A 26,578-nucleotide genomic window follows, 5' to 3' on the forward strand; every position below is an offset into this window, starting at 1 on the left:
TAGGGGGGAAGAGAGAGAGAGATTTAAAAACTATCCTTTTTCTCGTTTAAAAAGGAAATTTCCTACAGAGTTGGTGCCTGAAAGCGGGTGGGGTGGGGCCTGCGCTGCCTTCGCATTCCCGAGGCTTTTCCATTCCTCAGCTTCCTCTCATCTGCCGCGACCTGAGCATCGGGCTCGGGCTGCTGGAGCCTGAGAAAGCTCACATTTAAAGCCTACTCGTGGATCGTATTTATGATACATAAGTGCAGACTTCGGTGGAGTGTGCTAAAGCACTTGAGCCGTTCAGAGTAGGGAAAGAAGATCTGGCGGCTGGGGTCAGGGTGGGGCGAGGGGAAGGAGTTGGGAAGCCTTTCCTCCGGCCGCCGCGAACCCGAAGGCTTCCGAGCCCGAGGATGGTGTGTCCGCTGTGTGCCTGGCTCCTCTTGGAACTTTGCTGAGAGAATTAGCCCAGTTTTGTTTGCTTGTTTATTATTTTGTTTTGTTGTTTTTGTTTTTACTAACAGGGAAAATGAGACAGAAAGGGAAACTGGAAGATAAAGGTGGACTGCCCTGCGGGAGGCACTTGACTTACTCAGGGGGGCTTTAAAGGTGTCAGGAATTTTAGATACCTGTTAGTCTAACCTGTGCAAGGTGCACCCTTACTAACATGATAAATAACATTTTACAGATGAAGAAACCGACGCCTAGGGAAGGATTCTGCCCAAGGTCATATAAAAAAGTTGGGGAATCCAGATCTGACTCCTAATAATAACTTGGAAGAATTGTATGGATATGCAGAGACGAGGTAGCAATTATAAAAAATGGGTACCATTTATTAACCGTCTGCTAAGTAGTGTTAATAAAATAGTTTACATATACTACTGAGTTTAGTCCTTAATCCCATAAGGCAAATATACTCTTTACTCATTTTACAGAAAAAGAGTAAGAAAAATTAAGAAATTTGCCCAAAGACACACTACTAATAACAAAAAGTAGTGGAACTAGGATTCAAACTGACTAACCCCTCCACTCCTAACCAGTGTGCTCTATTGTCCAAGAAAGAGGCTAGAAAAATGAAGTTTTAAGTCATTAGCTTGAGTTAAACCCTGATGATGAGAAAGAAAAAGCTGGGACTCTTCGCCTGAATTAAAATTTTTATCTGACTTTGAAGCATTCATATTTCCAATTTCCAATTACTTTGGAAAACAAGAAGTTGTATGTCCTGGGGTTGGGGATGGAGAGCCCCTGAACCCCAGAAAACACAGAAAAGGTGGTCTAGAGTTTTGTTGATCAGGGCTATAAATGTTAAGCTAAAAGGTTTCTGTGTGGGAAGGCCCAAACAAAACATATCTGAGGGCTGGACATGGCCAGCAATGTGCAACTTCTGGACTAAGGATAACTGTAGAGAAAAAAAAAAAAAAAAAGAATAAGGGTAAGTAAGGCCACAACCTCAGGGAATTTGTACATTTAAAGATAAACAGTGAAAAAAAAAGCCAATGGAGATTATACTGACATGAACCTTAAGGTAGAGAAATTCTATTATGATGCAAAGTGATCAAGTAGAATGATGACAGAAAAGGTCCTATTTGGTCTTTGGGAAGTAAATGATTGATGACTTTGGAGAGTGCAGGATCAGGAGAGTGGGTGCTTGGATTCCATTTGGAAAGTGTTGCAGAAAGAGTGGGGTGGGGAGAATGTGGAGGCAGCAAACAAGTGTGATTGAGAAACTTGGAAGTGTGAAAGGGGCAGCACATGGGATTGAGGGATACCAGCACCAAGAGGCCCACACATGTTTGAAAGTAAAGACAAAAGAGCCAGAGGAGATGAAAGAGGCCTGTCAGGGGCCACTTGATAGAACAAAACAGAAAGGACTAGTATAAAAACTGGAGGGAACATTCCCAGTCTAGTAAAGAAAGGTCACTTCCTCTTAGGCTTGAAAACAAGGCTTTAGAGATGGATAATTTGAGGCTGGGCAGCTGATAAAATGGAGGAAACTCTTGCCTTAAGGATTTGAATTTAGAAAGCAATAAAATATAAGTGACGTTCAGGGAGTAGAGTAGCCCAGTTGGAATAATAAAATAGCTCTATAAATATGAGTGTTTACCATATGCTTGGTATTGGGTTAACACTTTAAAGTCTGGAGGCAGAGGTATTAGTTTAGAAGGCTGTAGTAATAGTGTGGGGTAGAAGGGGAAGAGAGGATGGAATTAGGAAGTAAATGTTAGCAAGACCTGATATCTAAGAGGGTGTAAAGGTGAAAGAGAGGTGCAGTGGTTTGGGTCTCAATTCTAGTCTGGGGTCCCTAGGAGTAAAGTTAGAACCATGAACATGTCTGGGGGAAGGAATTATGGAAAGTGGGTATAGTAGGTGTCATCCATTTGTGTCCTCCATCCTCTACCTTGCCCTGTGTCCTGCAAAGCTGACCTATATGACCTGGATCAATGGATTCCCTTCGGCTCTGGCTTCTGTTCAGGTTCCAGAAGGAGAGTGAGTTGAGCTATTTATTCCTCTGGCTCCCTTCCTGCCAGGTCTCCACAAGCTGGCCATATCTCCCTACCCAAGGCCACAGTTCCTGCCAGTCAGCCCTCTGTTATAGCTACTCTCTCCAGATTCTGGTAACCCTTTCCTCTCCTTACCCTTTTGTGCCTAGGGGTGGTACCAGTTCCCTGCTGTTGTTAGTTCTGGGATACTGCACTATTTCCTGATTGTCCCCTAAATCTTGCCCTCATCTTTGTAAATATGCCCTTTGTTAACTTCTCTCAGTTCACCCAGTTTGAGCATGTCATCTATTTCTGACAAGATCCAGACTGATACAGTGGGTATGATTGGAGTCAGCAAAAAAAGACCGTTTTTTAAAGAATTTAAATGGAGTAAGGGAATCTATAACCAGAATGGCTTAATCACATTTACTGGTGTATATGAATGGCTTAGAGGATGAAGGAAGTTGATATCAGGTGAAGATGATGTCTAGAAAGATTTCATTCATTTGGAAAACATTTATTGAAGGCTTACTACCATGCACCAAGCACTAATCTAGGTCCTAACAAGGAAAGACAAATAAATCATGGCCCTTGACTTCCAGGAGTTCACAGTCTGGTAGCGGGAGACAGATGTTAAAAAAAAAAAAAAAAAAAAAAATTACTTACATAAAGCATCACAGGTATCACAGGTGCTGTAGTGAAGTCTGGGCTGGAGATAAGAACTTTTGAATGGCCAACATCTAGTAAGGGCCATGGGAATACATGGGATTAGAAGCTGTTAAGAATGGATTCTTGAAAGACTACAATAATTAAGGAGTAGGAAGGATGTCAGGATAATAGAATAGGAAGGAACAATTACAATAGCAGTTCAGTTATATTGTGCACTTACTATGTCCTAGGCACTGTGCTAAGTGCTTTATTTAGATTATCTCATTTTCCACTTCACGACTCTATGGCAGTACTCTTTTATAGATGAGAAAACTAAGGCTCAGAGACATTAAGTTATTTGCCCAAGGTCACACAGCAAGTGTGAAAGACAGGAATTGAACTCTGCTCTGACTCCAGAGAGAGCTTCTTCTCTTAATCAGAGTATACTCAGAAAGGCAGGAGGAAGTCAGGAGAGTTGGTGATGTGAAAGCCAAGGTAGGAGAGAATTCAAAGGAGAAGTGAGTAGTTAAAACCATAACAGGAGCAGATGTGGCTAAAGCAGTTGAGTGCCAACCTCTCATATGGGAGGTCCCGGGTTCGGTTCCCGGTGCCTCCTAAAAGAAAAAAAGATAAGCAGACAATGAGCAACAACAAAAAAAAGACAATGAGCAAACAGATGAGGGAGCCATAGGGTGTGGGGGTGTGACACAGAGAGATGAAATAATTTTAAATTGAGGATTAACAATACCCTATTGCTCTTATAAATAGAAGGTTTGAAGCAAAATTTGCCTAAACAGTTTCAATAGCAAAGTGGTGATAGGGGAACTAATTGAAGTGTTCTGAAGAGTAAATGTGAGGTGAGGAAGTAGAGACTTCCTTTCAAGGAGCTTGGCATTAAAGAGGAGAGAAAAAGAAGGTCAAAGTTAGAGGAGTTTAGGCAAATTAGCCTTGCCTATGGTCCTGGATTTGTGCCAGCAGCTTTACAGTAAGTTAGTGTTGTGAAGCCCAACTGTGAGAGCAGACAGATGGAGATGGAAGCGTGGTCTGAGGTGCTTGTGTTGGGGTTGTGGGAGGTTTGCTGAGAGGTCTGAAGGATTTGGATCTGTCCAGGGGTGCTAGGAGTGAGCAGCTGCCCTCAGGGCTGCTGCCAACAACTTAATGGTAGGTAGGAATGGTTAGCAATGTGAGTGGTGCAGCAGGACTCTGACTCAGTCATGGGTGGGGAAACCGACAAGGGCATGACTCCCAGGCAAGAAGGCTGCAGTCCTCTGTAGTCCTTCTGGGTTTGAGAGGAACATAGGGGCAAGGAAGTCCTCTCTGAGGAGTTAGGTAGAATTTCAAGGAGGCTGGGTTCCACTTCCTCATAGGCATCTAAGACTGCGGCCTTGGGCTGGGAGAGATGGGAGAAAGGAGTCTGGATTAGAGTGGGCCTGTGGGAGGAGGAAGGAGGGTTTGGGTGGGGGTAGGGCCTAGGGCTGGAATGTTTGGTAGGCAAAGACCTTGGAAAAGTTGTGCTGTGGACAAAGATCCCAGCACTAGGTGGGGTTGGTAGTGGGGAGAGGAGTGATAGTGGGGAGGGGAGTGCACTCACCGGATTCAGGGCTGCAGTCTCCCTAAGGTACTGGCCTAGGACCCGGTGCAAGTCTGGAAGTGAGGGCCATAGGGCATGCCTCAGGCTCCTTGGGGAGAGAGAAGAGAGAAGGAGACTTAGTAGGGGAAGTGAGTATGGAGGGCACTGAGGTGGGGCAGTAGGGGTGGCAGTGAGCTGGGGAGGTAAGGCAATAAAGTAAGGTAGAGGAGCACTAGGTGAAAAGAAAATCTCAGGTGGAGGAGGGGAATCAGCTACGGAGAGAATCGAAAAGGTAGTGCAGTTTCCTCAAACATTCCTATTTTAGGGCATTTACACTTTCTATTCCCTCTGTCTGCATCACTCGATATGTTTTTCATTCTATTTAGGCCTCTGCTCAAATGTCATCCTGAGACAGAAACCTTCCCTGACTATGCTGTCTAAAAGAGTACTACTTCCCTTTTCCATCACTATCTCCCTGCCCTTTTTCTTTATAGTACTTGACTTGTATATTATACATACACACACATATATATGTATTTCCACTAGAATCCAAAGTTCCATGAAAGCCAAGGCTGTCTATTTGTTCACTCCTGTATCTTCAAGGTGTAGAACATTGTCTGGCCCAAAGTAGGTACTCAAGAAATCAGCTGAACAAATGAATGAATGAATGAATGAATGGAAGTAGTAGAAATTATGACGTTACTGAGAAGGATGAAGGATGGTCTGTCTAGGAAGAGTATAGATTAAGCTATGTGGAAGGACTTTAGCTGAACCTCAATCATATCTCTCCAGGGGAGGAGGAGTGACTTACCTGAATAAGTTGGGGAAAAGGAACTGAGTATGCCGGTGTCAGCAGTACCACCTCCCTCTTCACCCCTAACTTATTTCTTGGATCTGCCTACCTGTATAGAGTCTGCATTCCAGTCTGTTCATACGTATGAACAGATTAAAAGGTCAGAGAGAGACATGTCCAAAGAGAAATGGGAGCCCAGAAGAGGGGCACCTAACCTATTCTAGAGCCATCAAAAGAGGCTACCTGGAGGAGTTGCCTTCTGAACTGAGACTTCAAGAATCAACAGATGTCACCAATTGAAGGATTGAGGAGGGGTGGGGTGGAGTGGACCCTTCATGGTATAACCTCCAATAACATTTCTCCTCAGCCTAGTCTTTCCACACAAAAGAATCATTAATAACATTAACTTAATGGGGTGGGGGATGGGGGGTATACGGGAACCTCTGATGTTTTTTATACTGTAACCTTTTTTTGTGATGTATGTATCTTCAAAAAAACACAATTTACAAAAATGATGGGGGTGGGTTATATGGGAACCTCTTATGTTTTTTTTTTATTTTTTTATTTTTTAATTTTTTTTAAGAAGGCTCGTTCTTATTTTTTTAATGTAACGTTCTATGTGATCTATTAACTTTAAAAAGTTTTATTAAAAAATAAAAATATAAAATATAAAAAATAAAGAACCTGTAGGAAGTAAAAAGTGGAGCTACACATCAAAATAATAATAATAACATTTACTTAAGGGCCTGCTGTTTGTCAGGCACTGTGCTGAACATTTAAAGATGATCAAGTAAGATATATCAGGAAAGATATATGAAGAAATAAGTGCAGTAAAATGCTTCTGGTAGTATGATAAAAGTCTGAATTGGGTCAAATAAAGAGTAGTCAATGGGGAAAGGTCAGGAAAGTTTCTTAAGAGTTGGTGAAGAGCTATTAAAGATGAATGGGTATTTGTCAAGCAGGGAGGGTGTTCCAGGCAGAGGGGACACTATGTGTGAAGGCACTGAGAAGTAAAACTACCTGGCTTGTGGAAGAAATCACCCACAATTTGACAAGGTTGGTGCACAGGGTGCAAGGGGTTGGAAATGCTGGCAGACACTAGATTTTGTAGAATTTGGACCCTATGCTGGAGTACTATTGAAGGAATTTAAACAGGGCAGTGATAGGTTCATGTGTATATTTTAGATTTATCTGGTGGCTGTATGAGGGAGAAGAAGGTCAAGGCAGTAGGCTAAACTGGAGGGCTGCTGTTTCAGTGAGTTATTAAGAAACAGGAGGGCTGAGCTAAGATGGTATCTGTAGGGTTAGAGAAAGGGAGCCATTGTTTAAGCAAGGTTTTGGGGGTGGAATGACCAAACCTGGTGGCTGATTGGATGAGGCGGTAGGAGGCACCAAAGTGTTCTGGCCTGGGTGAAGAGTGGACAATAACCCTGTTACTGAGGTGAGGAGCCCAGGGGACAGGCTGTTTGAGGTGTCCAGTTTAGTAAGCCTGTTAAGAGTGTAAGGGCTAGGAGCCAGTGCACCCGCAGTGTGCTGTCAAACCCAGGGGCCGACCAGCCACTTCCACCTCGGTGGTGGCTCCAGGCATGTGACTGCCCAGCCATCCCTCCTGACCCCGCCTGGGGCCGTTGAGGCCATGGCCGAGTGCTCACCAGCGCCCGCCCGGGTGGCCCAGGGGCCCTGCTACTACACCTACACCGAGCTGCTGGCCGTCTGGCAGCGCTTGCGGCAGAACCCCAAATTGCTGAAGAGCACCTGGATTCTGCGTGCATGCCCAGGGGGGGTCAGGTCCTGGCGCTGAGCTCCAGGGACAGGGCGCTCCTGAGCGACCTCACCCACAACGCTGTCTTCAACTACCGCTGCAAGGCCCTGCTGGGCGGCTGCCAGACCCTGCTGGCCTGCCTGCTAGCAGTCCTTCCTGCATTTCTGGGCCTCTGAGTTGCCCTTCCAGCCCTGGGCCACCGTGGAGGAGGGCGTCCAGCTAGTACGCACGCTGGGCCTGCTCGACTGGTTCTACCACGAGCCGCCCACCGCTGGCTCGCTGGAGCCTGCTGACGGCCGCCCCTGGCCCTTGCTGGTCAGCCTGCTGTTCAAGGGCTTGACAGTGCAGGAGGCGGTGATGGACATCCAGACTGCCGCCGACATTAGTCTGCTCTGGTGCCAGGGCCAGCAGGGCTGCACCAAACTCCTGCCGGCGCCCACCCCCACACGCAAGGACCTGCTGGACTGGCTGCTGAGCCACGGCGTGCTGCGGCAGTGGCTGGACAGGCTGCCCTCCAAGGTGCTGCGGCAGCTCTACCTGCACGAGGCCGGGCGCGGCCAGCCGCGGCCCACCCAAGGAGCAGCCGCCATCTTACCCCAAGCAGGCCTGCGGGGAGAGGCCGTGGGGCCGCCGGGCCTAGGCTCCCTCACTGGTATCTGGGGGAAGGGGAGGGAGGCGGGACCCCAGGGACCAAATGAGCTCCAGACCAGAGGCCCGGGGACACCCTTAAGCATCCTGGGGGGTTGGTCCTGCCCTGGCCGTGAAAAGAGAGCAGGTGTCCTTGTCCTTAGCCACTCCCGTGGACGTCCCCGCCAGAGGAGATGGTAGATGGGCCAGGTGGGGTTGGCGGCCTCGCTGGGTGCCTGGGGATCCCTCCATCAAACCTGCACTTGGTTCGTGGCAGCCTGTGGCTGGGTGGGTGGGCACAAAGGGTGCCCCCACCCCTCTGCCGCCACATTGCCCCAAGCACTTCAAATCACACCTTGTGAGAACTTCGTGAAATTTACCCCACCCTTTTGTTGTTAGGGTTTTAAAAATGCGGTGTTTTTACTTGACACTAAATGTATGCACAACACGTCAATTTTAGCGATACTCATTTCCTCTTTTGCAATGTTTCTTCCTTGGATGAGGGTTTTTTTTTTTTTTTGCATCAACTTTCCGTGGTTAAGTGCACTTTTGTCGTTTGCTGCCCTGAAGGGGAGCGGGTCCCTCCTGATGGGGCCGCGTTTCTTTACTTGCCTGCGAGGTCTCCGGCTTTGCAGGGCAGTTCTGGGTAGAGGACTGCACTGGGGCTGAAAGCCCTGAGTACAGGCCAAGCCCTGAGTCCTGCAGTTTTGCCTCGAGGCTGCGAGCGCTAGGCATATATTAAACAGCGCATACTCAAAAAAAAAAAGTGTAAGGAGCCGATACGCCTCCCTGGGGAGACGTATAGGAAGCGGCAGAAGCCATAGGTGTGCACGTGAGGGAAAGGGTGTCACAGAGTGAACCTGGAACGCTTGTTTAGAGGCGTTTGGCCCGGTGCGTACCGTGGCCCCAGTTCCCGCCTGGCCGAGGAGGTACCTGTAGTGCCCAGGAAACTCCCACCTCAGCAGCAGCAGGCTCAGGAGGGCGCTGACACCCAGTACCAAGAGCAGAGCGGACACCAAGGAGATCCAGGCTGTGGGACAGGAAAGGGTCAGAGCTTGGCGGAGCCTGGCCGGACCCCGCCCCCTGGTCCGCCGGACCCGGCCCTGCCCCCAGGCCTCATCACCTCCGGGCACCGAGTACAGCAGCGCCGCAGCGCAGCAGTAGGCCTCGGTCAGAGCCTGCCTTTCGTTAGGCCAGGGCGTCTTTCGCGTGCGCTGCTGCCGGCCGACTTTGTTAGGACCCGGTCCTTACCGGTGTCAGAGGCGGTCTCCACCCTCACAGGGTCGGACCAGGCGCTCCAGGGGCCCTGGTAGCTAAGGCCGTTGAGCCTGGCGCGCAGCTGTAAACGGTAGCGAGATCGAGGGCGCAGCTCCAAGGTCCCTCCCTGGGCCCCGAGAGGCGGCTCCAGCACCTGCACAGAGGAGAATTGTACGGGTGGTCAGGTTCCGGGTCCCGGTGGGCCTGCGGGTGGGTGTGTGGGTGGGCCAGCGGCCAGTCCTCGAGATCCCTGCATCTGTGTGGCCAAAATCCCACCGCTTTGAAACCCTAGCGACTGAGGATCCCTTAGAAAGAGCCCCAGTGACAGAAAACACGCATCCTTGCAGAAACATGAAATATAGAATACCCAGACAGAGAACTCCCCGATGGGGTTCTCGCCCTGCTGAAGATGCGCTGAACCTTGTAGAAACGTGCTAAGCCTGACAGAAACACCCATGATACATATCCTGACACACAGACCTCATTTTCACACAGAACTACTGATCTTGACACAAATATATATAATACACCCCCAACAGAGATCCTGGTATAGATACTCTCTGCTCAAGAGACACGGAGATCCTGACAAATACTCTCACCCATAACTCCAGGTGGAACCATGGAAACTCTGACACACATAGTCACACAGACCATCCCACAAATAAAGAAGAGGTAGGGGATGCCAGTAGTTATGCTAAGTTCTTGGGGTCCAAAGACAAATTACAAGGAGAGGGAACAAACATCATGCGTATAAGCAGGGAGACTTAATTAATTTAATCATTTAAGAAACACTTATGAACTGCTTTATGATATGCCAAGCTTTGGACTAGGTCTTTCACAGGTCTAATGAGGGTGCCATCTAATCAAGAAAATCCTTACAACAATAAATTAGTGCTATAATAATAATAATAATGTAATTGGCAAGGCACTGTGAGAAAACAAACAAGGAAGCATTCAATACTGTCCTCAGTTACTTGGTTGGGGAGTACAGTGTGCTAAGAGTATGAATGGGCAGGCTGCATGGTAAAAGATGAAGCTAAGGCAATGTTAGTAGAGATGTGAGGACTATTGGTACAATAAACTCAACTTATTTGTTTGAATAAGTAGGAGGGAGAGACAAGGAAAAGGGAAGAAGAGTTGAGGGTGATTCCTGGGTTGGGGAACTGGATAAGGCATGGCACCATTCCATTGTCAAAGACAAGAAACAGAGCAAGAGAAATAAGTTTGGGGGAGAAATACTGTATGGTTCCATTTATATAAAGTTCAACAACATTCAAAACCAATCAATGGTAATACATATTTTAGATATCCGTATAGAATAATGGTTATCTTTAGGGTGGGGCAATGCTTCTGGAGAGCTGAAAATTATATCTTGATCTGGTTAATGGGTGTATACACATAAAAATTAAGCAATTGTACATTTAATTGTACACTTTAGTGTATGTAGGTTATAGCTCAATAGAAAAGTAACATAAGGTTGGGGAAGAAGATGAGTTCAGTTTGGATTCATCAAATCTGATATGCCAGGCGGGACTTTTAGGTAAAGCTATCTGGTAAGAAGTTGGATATAATGTGGTAAATGAGAATAGAAGTAGAGAAAGAAACTAATATTTAACTAATGATTATTGAGTACCTTCTATATGCCAAGCAGTGTGCTAGGTAGAACATTTACATTTGTCTAGAGGAGAAGAGAACCCAGGATGGGACTATCGGAAGCACAATATAATAAGAAAGGGAGAAAAGGAGGAGCCAGAAAAGGAGAATGAGAAGATTCAGTTAGGGAGTGAATTAGCTCAGTGATTGAGCACCTGCTTCCCATGTATAGGGCCCCAGGCTTAATCCCCAGTACCTCCTAAAAATACAAAAAAAGGACAAGATTCAGTTAGAGAGGTAGGAAGAAAATCAGGAGAGAGTGATGTCTCAAGGGCAAAAGGAAGATAACATTTTAAGCAGGACTAACCAGCAGTGTCAGAAGCAGATACCAGTTGAAGCAAATCAGCATAGCTGTACAAGCCCAAATACATGGACACTTTCACCCTGATAAACTGTAAAACTCAGGAATACCCTGTGTAGTAAGATCTGTGTCCATTTGTCCCTTGTTTGTACCTTCCAGTCTTGATGACCTTCTCCTGTGTATCGAAGCTGATAGCAGGTTTCTTGGGCTGCCCAGGACGCTGGGTGCTGCCACTCCAATTCCAACTGCCCACTGGAGACCTCTCTCCAGTGCAAATCTGGGGTGGGGATGAGCACTAGAGGGATGTTAGCAGGGACTGGCTTAAATCCTTCTGTGCATGAGGCATCATGCCACCAGGGCCATGGGTCAGAAGTTGGGGATCTTGGGCATGGGGTCATATTCAGTGGGGGTTAATACAGTTTGGGAGGAGTGGGGAAGAAAGTTCTTACCAGCCTGGTGGATCCAGAAAGGGGAGCCCACATAGCTGGAAACTGCACCCTGGGCTGTGGTCACCTTCACAAGGATGTGAATAACACTGTCATTTCGTGACTTGAAGTGGCAGCTGGAGAACTGAGGGAGTTGCAATCTTGGATTTGTTTTCTTCTCCTCTTCACACCTCTCCCAGATGAGGTCCCTAAAAATCAGCCCCATATAGTCATTGAACCCAGTCTGCCCCAGAGTCTAATTCGGATACTCCTCCATCCCATACGGGCTACAGCCTGCATGAATTATAATCTAACTCTTCCCTTGAATGGGCCTCTAGGGCTTTCCTCTATCTTCATGTCACCTGTTTGTTTTCTTAAGTCTGCTTTGTGTCCAGTCTCTTCGCCTTGAGGGAAGAGCTAGCATGATACCTGAAAATAGCAAGGACTTCAGAGTTCAGATATTGGTTTATTGGTGTATAACTTTGGCCAAATTACTTAATTGATCCCTACTCCATTTTCCTTATTTGTAAAATAGGTGAATAATTCCTACCTCCCAGAGTTGTTTCAATAACTAAAGAGCCTTCATCTTTTAGGAGAAAAACATCCTTGTATGTTTAATCTGTTATCATATGGCAGCCCTCTCAGCCCTCTCACAGAATCTTTTTTTTTTTTTTAAGATTTATTTTCTATTTCTTTCTCTCCTCTCTCCCACCCCATTGTCTGCTCTCTGTGTCCATTTGCTGTGTGTTCTTCTGTGTCCCCTTGCATTCTTGTCAGCAGTACCGGGAATCTGTGTTTCTTTTTTGTTGCATTATTTTGCTGCGTCAGCTCTCCGTGTGTGTGGCGCCACTCCTGGGCAGGCTGCACTTTTTTCGCATGGGGTGGCTCTCCTTATGGGGCACACTCCTTCTGCATGGGGCTCCCCTACACGGGGGATACCCCTGCATGGCACTGCACTCCTTGCGCGCATCAGCACTGTGTGTGGGCCAGCTCACCACACAGGCCAGGAGGCCCTGGGTTTGAACCCTGGACCTCCCATGTAGTAGGCGGACACTCTATCAGTTGAGCCAATTCCGCTTCCCCACAGAATCTATATATTATTTCTATATTATTTCTCTATTAGATTTTACAACAGCTTCCTAAGTGGTATTTCTGCCTCCATTTTTGCCACTATTTTCACTTTGTTCTCCACACTGGCATCAGAATTTGCTTCCAAAAACTGATGATGATAATGTTCAGAATATATCATGAATTTCTTTCTTTCCTTCCTTTCTGTCCTTCCTTTCCTTCTTCTTTCCTCCCTCCCTCCCTTTCTCCTTCCTTCCTTCCTTCCTTCTCCACATTTTGCTGCCTACAGGAGCTAAAAAGCATGTCAATTTCTTTTGATATTTACTATTTACCATGGCCACATTAGTTGAAATTACCTGTCTTAGTTTGCTATTCTACTATGGCAAATACTACACAATGGGTTGGCTTAACAAGGAATTTATTGGCTCACAGTTTGGAAGACTAGAATTCCAAAATCATGGTTTTGGCAGGCTTTCTTTCTCCCCAAAGTCTGTTGCATTCTGGTATAGGCTTACTGTAATCTTTGGGTTTGCTTGACTTGCATCTCTGCCTCCATGTGCATCACATGACAAGCTCTCTCTTCTTATGTCTGCTCTTCCATTTCTGCTGACTTCTAGCTTCTTCCCCTATGGACTTCTCTGACTTTTCTTTATAAGGCCTCTAGTCATCAGCTTAAGACCCACTCTCATTCACTTGTTAAATAAAAATAACATTCTCAAAGGTCCTATTTACAAATAACTTCACACCAACAGGAACACAGATTAATCAATGAGTTGTTAGATGGAAATCCTTGAAGGTCAGGCTAAGTTGTGATTGGATTTGATAGATATTGGGTAGTTGCAGTACATATTTGAGTAGGAGAAGGTCATGCAAAGTTAGTTTTACAAAGATCATGTGAAGTTTGGGTTTAAGAAAGATCACTGACAGAAGAATGGAGGATAAGTTGGAGTTAAATGAGACTTTTAACAAGGGGTCTGTGAGCTTGCATTGAAATTCAAAAAAACAGTATTCTTGTGGGGACATGTTGGTGTGGGTGTGAAATATTTATTAAATAATACACAGTATAGTGTGGACTTAGTAAGGGATCCATGGTTTTCACCTGACTGGCAAAGGGGTCCGTGGAACAAAAAACGTTGAGACACTCTACTGTAAGCTGTTGCAATGGCCCAGGTGACCTGATTAAAGCTGAACTATTCCAGTGGGAATGGAGAGAGGTTAGGCACATAAAATACCTATTGGAAGATGAGGGGATAGATAGAGCATGGGGACCGTTTGGTTTGGGGACAGAGAAGGGGAGTGAAGAGGACAAAAATCAATCTCTTCCTTCTTCCTCCAAGACTGTGACTCTTTCATGACATCTAGCTAAAGCAGCAACTCAATTCTTACCTGTCACTGGGACAGCACTGTGCCTTGCTGTGGTAGAAGAAGCCTTGGGAACTAACAAGGTCCTGTTTCTGCCACCGACAGGTAACATTCTTCAGGTCCAAAGTGAAGCATCTAAGTCCAATTTCCACTGAGGTCAAAGAAGGAAGCCTCATAAGGGCCCATGTGCCTCTAGAGTATCTAGGTCATTTATCCACAAATAATCTAGAACTTTTACTTCTATTCTTTGTTCTCTCCCTGACCATAGTTTATCCTGCCCAGTGGCTAGTTTGAGGTCATCACATTCCAGAGCCTATGTATCCAGCCCAGGCCTCCATGGAGATCTTTTCTATCTCCTCCCTCATCTCCCCATTCCTTTTTTTTTTTTTACTCACCCGCATCTCCAGGCAGGTCTACTGACACAGGGAAGGACCAAGATCCCCAGGAACCATGGAGGGAGACCCCATCAGGCTGGCTGCGCAGCTGGAACCAGTAGGAGTTACCAGGCTGGAGCCCTGAGATGAGGCAGCTTCCACCCATCACCGTCAAAGATGGAGCCTTTGGAGAAGAATCCCAGCCTCAGAACCTAGGCCTGCCTCTCAACCAAGGCAGCCTCCATCTCTCATATCTGAAACCCCGTAGCATCCCTGTGGAGACAAGCCCACCTCCTCATGGGATAGCTATGCACACAGACTGGGAGTTAGGTTAGTGGGTTCAGGGAGTCCCTGGATTCAGGGCATTTCAGGGAAATCTCCAAGCATTTGGAGGCATGAAGACCTGCAGTTTTGCTAAATGTGAATGACCCAATGTTGGAGACCCTAAATAGTGATGGTTCCTGGGGACTAATCACAGTCAATCCTAACTCCGTGAGGACCAACTACATCTGGAAACCCCAAAGTATAGCCTGACCTTTCCTGGGGCAAATTGGGTATAAGGGATAGGAGATGGAGCAGAAGAAGACCAGGATACTTCTCTAGTTGGGAAGGTCTGTTCTGGTCCATCCTGTTGGGGCATTGTGGACCAAATACATGGAGGCTGATCCAGAGCTGGAGCTGGGTTTGTTTTCCGCAGAACTGGGCAGCAGGTTTCTGTGGAGAACAGCTGCAAGACTGTGGGATCAGTGGAGTTCTTGGGATCCTTGGAGCTGTAGCGGAGCTCGTACCTCAGGAAATCACTGATTTCAGGAGCTGGGGCCTCCCAGCTGATCAGAAGTTCCCCTGGCTGGCCCCCGCCTTTTGCCTTGATGATACTGGGGGGAGCTGGCAGGCCTAAGGGCAAGACAGGGCATGTCAGGACTCTGAGCCTATGGTTCAACCAATGGACTATAGAAAGGGAGTTGCAGGCTTGACTAAGGACAGCCTCTGGGTTTCAAACATATCACAGGCCAAAAGGAGGCCAGGGTAGGGAGGCTCCTTATCCTATTCTTTCCTCATGAAATAATGACTTCATTGTAGTATAATGTTTTGTTAGACTCTGTGCTCCTCAAGAGCAGGGTTCTGCTCTCTTTTCATTTCTCTGTCCTTATCACCTAGCACATCACCTGGCATATAGTAGGTATTCTGTAACTTTTGAATGAGTGAGTGAGTGAATATGCTAATGATGGGAGGTCCTAGGATATCTCCAATTGGCAAAATGATTTGTGGGATAAATCTAGCTCTGGATGCCCAGGCTTGGAGGAATGGTAGGGGGTCTTGATGTACCTCTGGGGTTCTGGTAATGGGGAATATCCAATCCATGTTGTCCCCAGAGAGGCTGGTCTGATCCTAGGAGCTGGACTGGGGAGCAGCAAATGAAGGGGCCAGAGTGACAGGAGGGTTAGCCTTACCCACACTATCCACAAAGAGCACCTGATGGGCCAGAGTCTCATTCAGGAACATATTCTTCACCCAGAGGTGCAATGGAGAGAAGAGGCGTACTTCATCCTGGGCTGGAAACTGGCATACGTATTGGATTCCAAAAGGGGGCACACTCTGGAAACTCAGGGGGCAGGCACGGGGCTTCTCCCTATTGGCATAGAAGGGGTACTACCTATATTGTTACCATGTTCAGCCTGGAGGATCAGCCCTGGGCCCATGACCAAAGTCTGTTTCCATTACTGCCTTTTTTCCCTCAATGCCTGGGATGGATGGGTTTAAGGCTTATGTAAAAGCTTGTGCTGGGCCCACACCCACCCAAGACATAACTGTACATTCAGTGACTACTTAGGGCATGTATTTGGGGCAGTCCTCTGAAAGGGCCACAGAGATGAAAGACACAGCTGACGTAAGTACAGGGACAGATATATGGGGAGGGGTGGCACAGCCCAGTACATACCCTGGGTAGGCATACAGCAGCTGATATTTCCCATTGAGGGCCTCTGCCTCTTTCTCATCCCAGAAGCAAGTGAGATCCTCGAATGTTCGGGAGAAACAGTTCAGAGGCTCTGAGTCTGAGGCCAGCAAGGAGGCACCTGGAAAACAGCTGGTAAGTTGGGCTATGGGTCCTCTCAGGCATGCTTATGGGCAGAAGAAGGAGTAGGATCGGGGGGAACCCTCCTACTCTTCATCCCCTCCCAGGGCACCCTCTTCCTGGGCATAGGTTATCTCCACCCTCCACACCTCACCTTGGCTGGTGACTTGTGCCAGGTTTTGGGAGGCCAGGAGGAGGCAAGAGGTGAGCATGAAGAGGGCCCAGGAGGGCATCTTCTCCGGCACTGTGTGCCTGCCTTAGCCCATCCTCCGCTCAGGAAGCTGGGCCCCAATCCCCTCCCGGGCCAGCCCCGCAGGTTCCTGTCAGATACAGCCCCACGTCCTGTGCCTGTCCCTGCCCCCATGGGGCCCATCCAGACTACACTGGAGCTAGGGGCCAGGGGAGGGGGAGTGGGCAAAAGGGTAGAAAAAATTTGAAAGGGAGAATATAGGCCTTTTGGTGGGAGGGAGATGGAGGTTACATTTTTGACTGTTCACCAAGAGAAGAAATGTCTATGTTAACTAGAGCAGAAGGGTGTAACATCATCAAGAAAAGCAAAATTTATTGAGCACTCACTGTGCTGCTATGTGTTAAACACTTTATTAACTCCGCTAATCCTCACAATAGTTTTATTATTCCTATTTTAGAGATAAGAGGAATGAGGTGTGGAGAAGTTCAAAGATTTGCCCAGGGTCGCATGTCTAGTAAGAGGTAAAGCTCTGATGGTCAAATTTCAGAACCCAAGTACTTAACATCTATGCTAGTGGAAAATGTAATCTGCCATGAAATTACTCTTTGCCTTGCAACTATGGCACAATGGTGAGCATTTCCACTTTAATAGGGTCTGTGCCTTTGTACGTAAGTAAATACATCTCCCTGGAACTAAACATGCCCCCTCCATTGTGGGTGGCCTCCACAGCTGCCTTTAGTCCCTTTCTACTCAAAATGTGGTCTGTAGACCAACGCAGCAGCATGACTTGAGAACTTGCTAGAATGCTGTCTTAGGCCTCACCCCCAGACCTACTAAATCAGAATCTGCATTTTAACAAAATCCCCCAGATGATTTGAATATACATTAAAGTTTGAGAAGCACTGGTGTGCATTACTTTTATCTGGTTTGCTCAAAATCAGGGGATGGCTGGTCTCACATCTCCAGCTTGTGCTCATCTTCACACAGTAGCGGAATAGCGGAATGATATTTTCTTTGAATCCCAGCCTTCTCCTGTAATAGTGGGTGACTTTATGCCAACTCTCAGGAGGGGGAAGGGTGCATAGTTACATTAACCCCCACATCCCCAGCTGGGGCTCCCACTATTGGCCATGCAAAGTGTCCTCAGTGTCACATTCTGAATGAGATGTGAAGTCTTAGTTTCTCTGGCACTATTTCTCCACACATTTCCTGATCTAGGTTTGCCCTTGGCCCTGTCCATATCGCAGGTTACGAGGACCAGCTTCTACTGCCCCGTGGTATGACTCTGACCCACCTCCCCAGTCAAGGTTAATTTTAAAATTAGTGTCTCTAGCCATGATTTCTCCTGGTTACAGATTTGGATAGCCAGTAGCCTACTTGGCATCTTGCCCACTGCTATCAATGACACCACAATCTACTTAGTCAATGAAACTAAAAACCTCAGTACTCGTGATTCCTATCTTTCTTTTACCTACATTCAATTCATTAGAAAGTCCTGTTGGATCCTCTTTCATAATGTACCCTGAATGTAAACACTTTTACCACCCTTCAGTTGCTACTATCCTAACCCATGTCTATTACCACGATAGCTTCCTAACTGGGGTCCTTGCCTCCATTCTAACCCTCTTCAGTCCATCCTCCACACAACAGCTTGATATTTTTAAAATGCAAATCAGATTTTTTTCACTCCCCTGCTTAAAACTCTCCAGTGGTTTCCCATTGGACTTAGAATAAAATCCCAACCCCTTCTAATGGCACAGAATGTCCTGCCTGGTCTAGCCTCTTCCTACTTAAGTCTCATTTCCTACCACTTTCTTCTTCACTTTCAACCAGCCACAATAATCTTGTTGTGTCTCCCATCTCAATCCTTATCATACCCAACATTTCAGCAACATTTGACATTGTTCCTTGAGGTCTACAATGTCACACTCTCCTGGTTTCTTCCTACGTCCTATAACATTCCCTCTCAGTTTCCTCCTGTGATTCCTCTTTCTCCAGTGTTGCTGTTCCCCAGGTGTCCTTGTTAAACCCTTTATAGTGCTTGAATGATCTCATGGCTTCAATTCCACCTGTATGCTAGTAACTCCCAAGACCTTGAACACCAAATCTTCAGTTCCTTACTGGACATCTCTATTTGTTGTTGTTCCACAGGCTCTTCAAACTTACCAACTCCCAAAGGGAACTATTACTAACTCCCATACACCCTTTCCAAACTTCTGTATCTCACCATAGGCAACCTGATGATCTAAGCCTGAAACCCGAGTTTTCCGCAAATCTTCATTCTCCCTCCACTCCTGTATCTAAGTCTTTTCCAAGTCCTGTGGCTTCCCTGGGGAGGCAGTATAATAGTGGTTAAGAGCATAGAGCCCACAGGGTCTTATTTTGAGAGTTGAGATGGGGGCTCTCTGCTACTGCGTGGGAGGCAATCTACATGTCTGTCCCTGTTTTCATTTCCCACTTTTCTCTGCTTCCACACAGCTGGAAGAGGTGCCTTTCCCAGTCCCTCACTTCTTTAGAAAACCAAGCAGGAACTGGGACAAGCCTAGGGAAAAGGAGGCCACTTAGGTCTGCCTTTTGTGGCCTAAGAGTCCTGCAGGCTCCTTAAGGTGCAGCTCAGTTCAGAAGCCCTACATCCTGCTGGTATATAAGGCCAAAGCCCTGGCTTATAGGAGCCTGGGTTTGCTCGCTGTGCAGCCATTGCTTAGGGTTGATGATTGAGAACTGGCTTAGACAGCAGTGTGCTGTAAAACTGGCTCTCTGGAAACAAAACTAAACAAAGCAAAACAAAAACCCTGCATTATAGCATGTACTGTTTATTGCTTTCTATGGTGTAAACACTCCTGCCATGCCCAATTTCAAGCTATCAACCTAATGTTTCCAGATTTCCCAACACTGCCAATTTAGCCAATCAAAAAGACCGGAGTAGTTAGCACTAGGCACTAGGAGTCTCTATCTCCCCCCTCTCCTTTTCCCCCAACATTCCCAAACTTCTTTCCAAAAACAAATGTTCCATTTACACCTCTAAGCAATGTATTAGAGAATATATATTTCTTCCCACACCTTTTAATTTTGCTAATCTGATAGTTACCTTCTTAACGCTTTTTCTGAAACTGAAATTTGTCTTTGTTTTTCTCCTGCTTAGAATGCTTTCAAGGGTCCTCCTGATTCTCTGGGCCAATACCATCTCTTGATGCTGAAACACAAAACCTTTACCACCTTGACATCTTCCCATTCTTGGAATCCTTCCCTTACAATGCTCCATTCACATTTACCTACACTCAACCCCCTTTCCAATGCCACAGGGCCTTGTTTCTATTGCTTCCCCAGACACAAAACCCTCCCAATTTAGTCAGCCTGTTAGAACTTTCTTTGTGATTCAAGCCTTGTCCAGAGTCACTAATTATTGGGAATCTTTTCTTATCCCTTAACTAGTCATAACAGAGAGGAAAAGACTACTTTAAAAAAAGAGAAATGATATTTCACATTCTTTCAGAGTCCCCATAGCTCTTTTGTGATCAGAAACAAACGGTTGAGTCTTTTTGTTTTAAAAAGAAGTGGGCCTCGGGAAGCGGATGTGGCGTAACTGATTGGGCTCCCATCTACCATATGGGAGGCCCTGGATTTGCTTCCCGGGGTCTCCCTGTGAGGGCAAGCTGGCTCACACACAGAGAGCTGATGGCCCATGCAAGATGATGCAACAAAGGGAGATAAGCAGACACAGAAGAATGCACAGCGAATGGACACAGAGAACAGACAGCAAGCAAGTGGCAGGGGTGGAGAGGGTGGGGGAGGGGAGCTAAATTTAAAAAAAAAGCGAGTGGGCCTCTGCAAGGCCTTGATAGTAAGGAGTTAAAGACCTTAATTTGCTGAATATGAAATTGATGGGAAATTTGAAGTGAACCATAACTGCAGTTAAAGAAGAGAAGGGCTAGTAAGTGAAAGACAACAGCCTAAGAAGAAAGCTTAACCAGTGAGAAATTCCAGGTAGAGGGACAGGGGAAAATTTGAGAACAGAGATGCCTGATACCCGGTTTTAAGTTTGTTCCTTATTCTGTGCAATGCTTAGCCCTGCTATAGCATCACCAAACATTCAGTCAAAATGTTATGCACTAAAACCTTATATTTATGGTGCTTTAGAAACAAAGGATGAAGCGGACTTGGCCCAGTGGTTAGGGCATCTGTCTACCACATGGGAGGTCTGCGGTTCAAACGCTAGGCCTCCTTGACCTGTGTGGAGCTGGCCCATGAGCAATGCTGATGCGCGCAAGGAGTGTCCTGCCATGCAAGGGTGTCCCCACGCAGGGGAGCCCCACGCGCAAGGAGTGTACCCCTTAAGGAGAGCCGTCCAGCGCGAAAGAAAGTACAGCCTGCCCAAGAATGGTGCCGCACACATGGAGAGCTGACACAACAAGATGATGCAACAAAAAGAAACACAGATTCCCATGCCACTGACAACAACAGAAGTGGACAAAGAAGATGATGCAGCAAATAGTCACAGAGAACAGGCAACCAGGGTGGGGCGGGGGGAGGGGGGAAGGGGAGAGAAATAAATAAATAAATAAATCTTTGAAAAAAAAAAGGAAACAAAGGCGGCGAGGCAGTAGAGAGTAGAGTAGAGAGAAGTTGGCAGCCACAAAAAGTGAGCAGTCCAGTGATCAAGAATTTAGCAAGAGCAGGAATTCAGATTGAGAGATGATCATGAGGGTATAATTTTTGGGGAGTCCTTGTAAAAATAAAGGAGGATAAGGATTTCCCAGAGGATGTGCATTAGGAAATGAACTGTCCTATTTAGTTATAAATGGAAAAGGTGACCCCAAAAGGCTGGTGACTTTGAGGATATTTGGGTGGTGTACATATAATCTTTCCTTCTTCTGAGTCCCCACAGAATTTTGTACCTCTGTTGGGATACTTTTATATGCAAAATCTGGGGCAGTTTAGTATAGGAAAAGAGGGAAGACCCAACAGGAATCATGGCCACAAGACCCTGCCCTGGAAACCTCCTGAGGGATCCCATGATACCCTGACTGTGAGAATCCCATTTGGAACAAGAATCCCATTTGGAATGATAATTCTATCTGAGGTCAAGGGGAAGCCCCAGATACATTCAAAAGGTCTCACCAAAAAGAAAAAAGAAAAAACAAAGAAAACAACAAAAACCAATTAATAAAACAAAACAAAACAAAAGGTCTCAGCATTGGCCCCCTGAGAACTAACGAGTGGGGGCAACCAATCAGAACAGCAAAGCTGGGGCCCCTCCCCAACATTATGAAGAGGGAGGAGTAAAGGTTTTAAAAGGCCTAACCTGGGGCTCCCATGTGTGTGACTCACCCTGCAGCACACCCATGGTCCATACCTTGGACTGTGTACTTTTCTTGTTTCTTGTTTCTTAATAACTCTTTACTCCCTAGCCTACCCTATAGTATGTCCTTAAATTCTTTTATGCATCATAAACCAAGAACCTAGAAACCCAGAACCCAGAGTCTCCCTCTAGCAAAACCAGCCTATGCGTCCCTGCTAGTTAGACAAGATGGGAACTACCTTGGTAGGGACTTGTTTTAGTTTCCTTGGTTGCTCAAGCAAATACCATGCAGTGAGTCAGCTTAAGCAATGAAAATTTATTAACTCATGATTTTGAGGCTGGGAAAAAGTCCAAATCAAGGCATCATCAAAGTGATGCTTTCTTCCCAAAGATGGGCTTCTGGGGCTGGATGCTGGCAATCCTTGGTCCTTGGCTTTTCTGTTACATGGCAATGCACATGGCAGCCTCTCCTGGCCTCTCCCTTCTCTTTCGGATTTCGTTGATGTTCAGGTTCTGGCTGTTCCCTCTGTGGCTTTATTTTGGCCTGAATTTCATCTGGTTCATAAAGGACTCCAGTAATAGTATTAAGAACCATCCTGATTGGGCTGGGCCACCCCTTAACTGAAGTAACCTCATCAAAAGGTCCTACTTAAAATGGGTTCACACCCACAAGAACACATTAAGTTTAAAAAATATGTTTTTGGTGGGGTACATATAGTGCCAAACCACAACAGGACTGTCTTAATTCACTCCTCATGGGGAAAAAGGCCTGTCTGTTCCTCCCTGATTCTCTATCTTAAAAACAGCACAGCCACCATTAATGAATACTTACTACTTGCCAGCACTACACTAATGCATTGCCTCATTTCATCTCACAGTGACTTTATTAGCTGCCCTTGACCTCTCTTTATAGAAGCGAAAAATTAGGCCAATGAATTGTCCAAAGTTACTGTTAAGGGGCAGATCTGAGATCTGAATTCAGGTCTGTTTGACTCCAAAGACTGTTTTTTTAAACCACTATATAAACGCCTTTGATCAGGACCCTCTATACCCATTTCCTCCATTTTATTAATTTACTTAGCATTTATTGCAAACCCATTATGTGCCCTGCACTGTGCCAGGGCATGGTTTGAGGCTCTCCCACAGGATGAGGCTGGGCTTAAAATAAGTATTAGGAGATGTTTATTTGTTTGTTTTTTTTTTTTTAAGATTTATTTATTTATTTCTCTCCCCTTCCCCCCCACCCCAGTTGTCTGTACTCTGTGTCTATTTGCTGCATGCTCTTTCTTTGTCTGCTTCGGTTGTGTCAGCGCACTGGAATCTGTGTTTCCTCTGGTTGCTTCACCCTGCTTCATCAGCTCTCCGCGTGCAGCACCATTCCTAGTCAGGCTGCACTTTCTTTCGCGCTGGGCGGCTCTCCTTACGGGGCGCACTCCTTGCGTGTGGGGCTCCCCTACGCGGGGGACAGCCCTGCGTGGCACGGCACTCCTTGCGCGCATCAGCACTGCGCATGGGCCAGCTCCACACGGGTCAAGGAGGCCCGGGGTTTGAACCGCGGACCTCCCATGTGGTAGGCGGACGCCCTAACCACTGGGCCAAGTCCACTTCCCTAGGAGATGTTTAATTCAAGTACATGGGAAAAGGACCAGTGGTTGCCCAGCAGTAATCCCGGTCCCAATTTGGTTAGACCTTTGTCTTCTGCCCTTCATGACACATCCTGGCTCCTGAGCTGCCCAAGTCTCTCCCCAGCCTCTGAAACTAAAACCAACTGAGGAAACATGGGGACCAAACTCACCACAGCCAGACTCTGGTTGGGCCACCCAGGGAGCAAGTTGGGGTGAGATAAGAGGATGCACAGTCTGGGAAGAGCCTGAGCTGCCCAGAGGGCTGTGTAGGAAGTCACCCCTTCCTTGCAGGCCCAGAGGGAAATGACTCAGGGCTGACTGGTGGGAATTTTGTTTTTGTGACCAATGTGAGTTACAGCAAGACTTTTTGCAGGTTTGCCTTCCTCAGCTGCCTGCCAAACAAGACCAAGATGCATGCCTCGGTTTTTCCTCTTCTCTTTTCCATCATTTCTTGGGAAACAAGTTTGTGCTGCTGGGTGGTCTCTTGCTCCGCCTCCTGCTTAGCCCAGACCATCTTCTGTGAGAATATGGTCATCCAGTGAAGCAGTGAGAACTGAAGCTAGACCTGGTGTGGGACAGGCAAGGCTGAAAATATGTAACTGTGCTCTGTAGTTGCAGTTTGCTACCTTGCTTGTAACAGGGATTTGGGTCCTTATGGTGCCTTAGCAGGAATGTGAGAATCTTCTGTTGTGAGGAAGGTGTCTTCAGGGTGGGCCAGCCCTTAGCACAGGACCTGGCACTCACTATGTGATTGGGGCCTTCTCTGCTACCCCAGAGAAGAAGCATAGCTTTGTGGCTAAGAAGCGGATTCTGTAATGTCTCTGAGCTGTTTTTTTCAACTGTAAAATGGGGATGATAGTAATAGTACCTACATAATAGGGTTGTTGAAAATTGAATGAATAAATAGGTGCACAGTATTTGGAATAATGCTTAGCAATTAAGTTCTATGTAAGTATTAACTTTTTTTTTTCTTTCAGTGCCTGGCATCTCATCAACCCAATAATCTAAACAGAAGATTAACAGACAGAATCCAAGACTTAAGCACAATATAAGAATAGCTTCTCGCCAATCTTTTTCACCTTCACTCTTTTAAAAAATAAAACAAAACAGTATTATTGAGATATTATTCATATATCTTACAATTTACCCATTTAAAGCATACAATTCAATAGTTTTTAGTAAATTTACAGATACACACAGCCATTAGTACTGAGAAAAATTGGGATTCCTTGATGCCTGATGTTCTTCAAAGTCCAATTCCTGAGGCACTGGGGTTTGAAAGAGAGAAAGAGGTTTTATTACTAATGCATAGCAAGGAGGTAAGAGGCCTAACTGCCTAAAATCTGCCTCCCCGAACTGCTGTAATTCTGATTGTTTTATATTATCCAGGCTTAGCAGGTTTATGCTAATGAGTAATTGGAGTGAGCCTGCCTCAGTTTCCTTCATTAATAAACATTAAGGGACTGTCTAGTGATCATAAGACTTTAAGTTGTAAAATAGGATAGGGAGTGGGTATGAAACAGGGATCAGTCACAAGGTCTTTACAGTCACAAGATAAAGGTTATGCAGTTTTATAATCATTGTCAGAGATCACAGCATCTAAATTCTAGTTCAGCAAGTTTCAGTAATTTCAGGTATTTTTACAACATATGAGAAAGTAAAAAGGCATCTATATAGTGATTCAGTAATCATAATTATTTGTTAATTCTTAACCCTGTTATACCATCACCACAATTTTAGAACATTTTCATCACCTCAGAAAGAAACCCTGTACTCTTTAGCTATAGCCTCTCTATCCCTCTCCTCTTTCCCCACCCCCATCCCTAAACAACCGCTTTCTATCTCTAAGATTTGCCTATTCTGGACATTTCATATAATTGGAATACTTTATATGATTCTTTTGTGACTGACTTCTTTCACTTAGCATAATGTATTCAAGGTTAATCCATGTTGTAGTATGTATGAGTGTTTCATTCCTTTTTTTGGGTAAGCAAGAGAGTAAAGAGTTTATTAAGGAACGAGAAAACAAGAAAAATACACAGTCCAAGGCATGGACTGCAGTGTGCTGCAAGTGAGATGTGTGCATGGGCCCCAGGTCAGGCCTTTTTAAAGTCTTTCCTCTTCTCCCATCATAACGTTGGGGGAAGGGCTCTAGCCATTTGCTGTTCTGACTGGTTGCCCCACCTGTCATTTCTCAGGGGGTCAATGGTGAGGCTTTTTGAGTGTATCCAGGGCTTTCCCTTGACCCCACATGGGATTCTCATTCCAAATGAGATTCTTCTGGCCAGGATCTTGCGAGATCCCTCAGGAGGTTTCTGGGCAGGGTCTCATGGCCATGTGGTCTGCCAGCCATGTTGTCTATTGGTCATGTTGTCTGCTAGGTCTCAGCTGTGACCAACATCTTCCCTTTCCCTATATTAACCTGCCTTAACTTCCCCTCAGAGAGTTTATACCCTTATTCTTAAGGGGGCACTGAAGGGTGATGGTCATTCTTCTGTGGCAACTTTCTACTGGTTAGGTGGAGTATGCCCTACCTGACAAAGTGTAAAATCATCTGGCCATTATATTTGCAGTTGAGGGAAGACAGGTTTGGTACCCTGGTTGGAAATGGATGAAATCCCCACATGACTAATAAGGTGTTGATTCAGTCCTCGTTGGGTGTCAGGGAGTGTCACTTGCCTCTCAATCTCCTGCCTCAGCTTGCCAAATAATTTTAGCAGAAATTTCTGGTTTCTGAGCTATTAGTTCTTGGCTTATGTCACATAAAAGAATTTAAGGACATGCCGTAGGGTAGGCAAGGAAGTAAAGAGTTTATTTAGAAACAAGAAAATGAGAAAAGTACATGGTCTGAGGCATGGACCCCAGGTGTGCTGCAGAATGAGATGCTCATTTTTTTTAAATGACTGAATAATATTCCATTATATGGATATATCACATTTTGTTTATCCATTCATCAGTTGGTCGACATTTGGATTGTTTTCACCTTTTGGCTATTATGAATAATGCTGCTATAAGTATTCATCTATAAGTTTTTGCCTAAAAATATGTTTTCATTTCTCTTAGGTATATGCCTAGGACTGGAGTTTCTGGG

The 26,578-nt window shown here is 45.9% G+C and overlaps 1 protein-coding gene and 1 long non-coding RNA gene across 2 annotated transcripts; one reads left to right on the forward strand and one right to left on the reverse strand.

Moving 5' to 3' along the window:
* Positions 1 to 268: 268 nt before the first annotated feature.
* On the reverse strand, positions 269 to 16,629 carry MPL (MPL proto-oncogene, thrombopoietin receptor). The gene is made up of 12 exons (XM_004484445.3): positions 16,528 to 16,629; positions 16,239 to 16,374; positions 15,751 to 15,929; positions 14,895 to 15,193; positions 14,321 to 14,483; positions 13,950 to 14,076; positions 11,520 to 11,704; positions 11,223 to 11,365; positions 9,111 to 9,270; positions 8,793 to 8,889; positions 4,699 to 4,786; positions 269 to 4,497 (listed from the first exon to the last, which is right to left on the reverse strand). The coding sequence occupies exons 1-12, from the start codon at positions 16,604 to 16,606 to the stop codon at positions 4,243 to 4,245; spliced, it is 1,911 nt and encodes a 636-aa protein (XP_004484502.2). The 5' UTR covers positions 16,607 to 16,629; the 3' UTR covers positions 269 to 4,242.
* Positions 16,307 to 24,641, forward strand: LOC111762169 (uncharacterized). Its single transcript, XR_009187236.2, has 3 exons — positions 16,307 to 16,388; positions 17,021 to 17,084; positions 24,465 to 24,641. It is a non-coding gene; the product is annotated as an uncharacterized lncRNA (long non-coding RNA).
* The last annotated feature ends 1,937 nt before the right edge of the window (positions 24,642 to 26,578 follow it).

Source organism: Dasypus novemcinctus, chromosome 9 (genome assembly GCF_030445035.2).
Source record: "Dasypus novemcinctus isolate mDasNov1 chromosome 9, mDasNov1.1.hap2, whole genome shotgun sequence".
Lineage (NCBI taxonomy): Eukaryota > Metazoa > Chordata > Mammalia > Cingulata > Dasypodidae > Dasypus > Dasypus novemcinctus.

Coding starts and splice junctions, on each gene's coding strand:
- MPL (XM_004484445.3), bottom strand. CDS start 16,606: ATGCCCTCCTGGGCCCTCTTCATGCTCACCTCTTGCCTCCTCCTGGCC. Junction 16,375..16,527: donor GGCACAAGTCACCAGCCAAG/GTGAGGTGTGGA, acceptor GCTGTTTTCCAG/GTGCCTCCTTGCTGGCCTCA. Junction 4,498..4,698: donor AGACTGCAGCCCTGAATCCG/GTGAGTGCACTC, acceptor CATCTCTCCCAG/CCCAAGGCCGCAGTCTTAGA.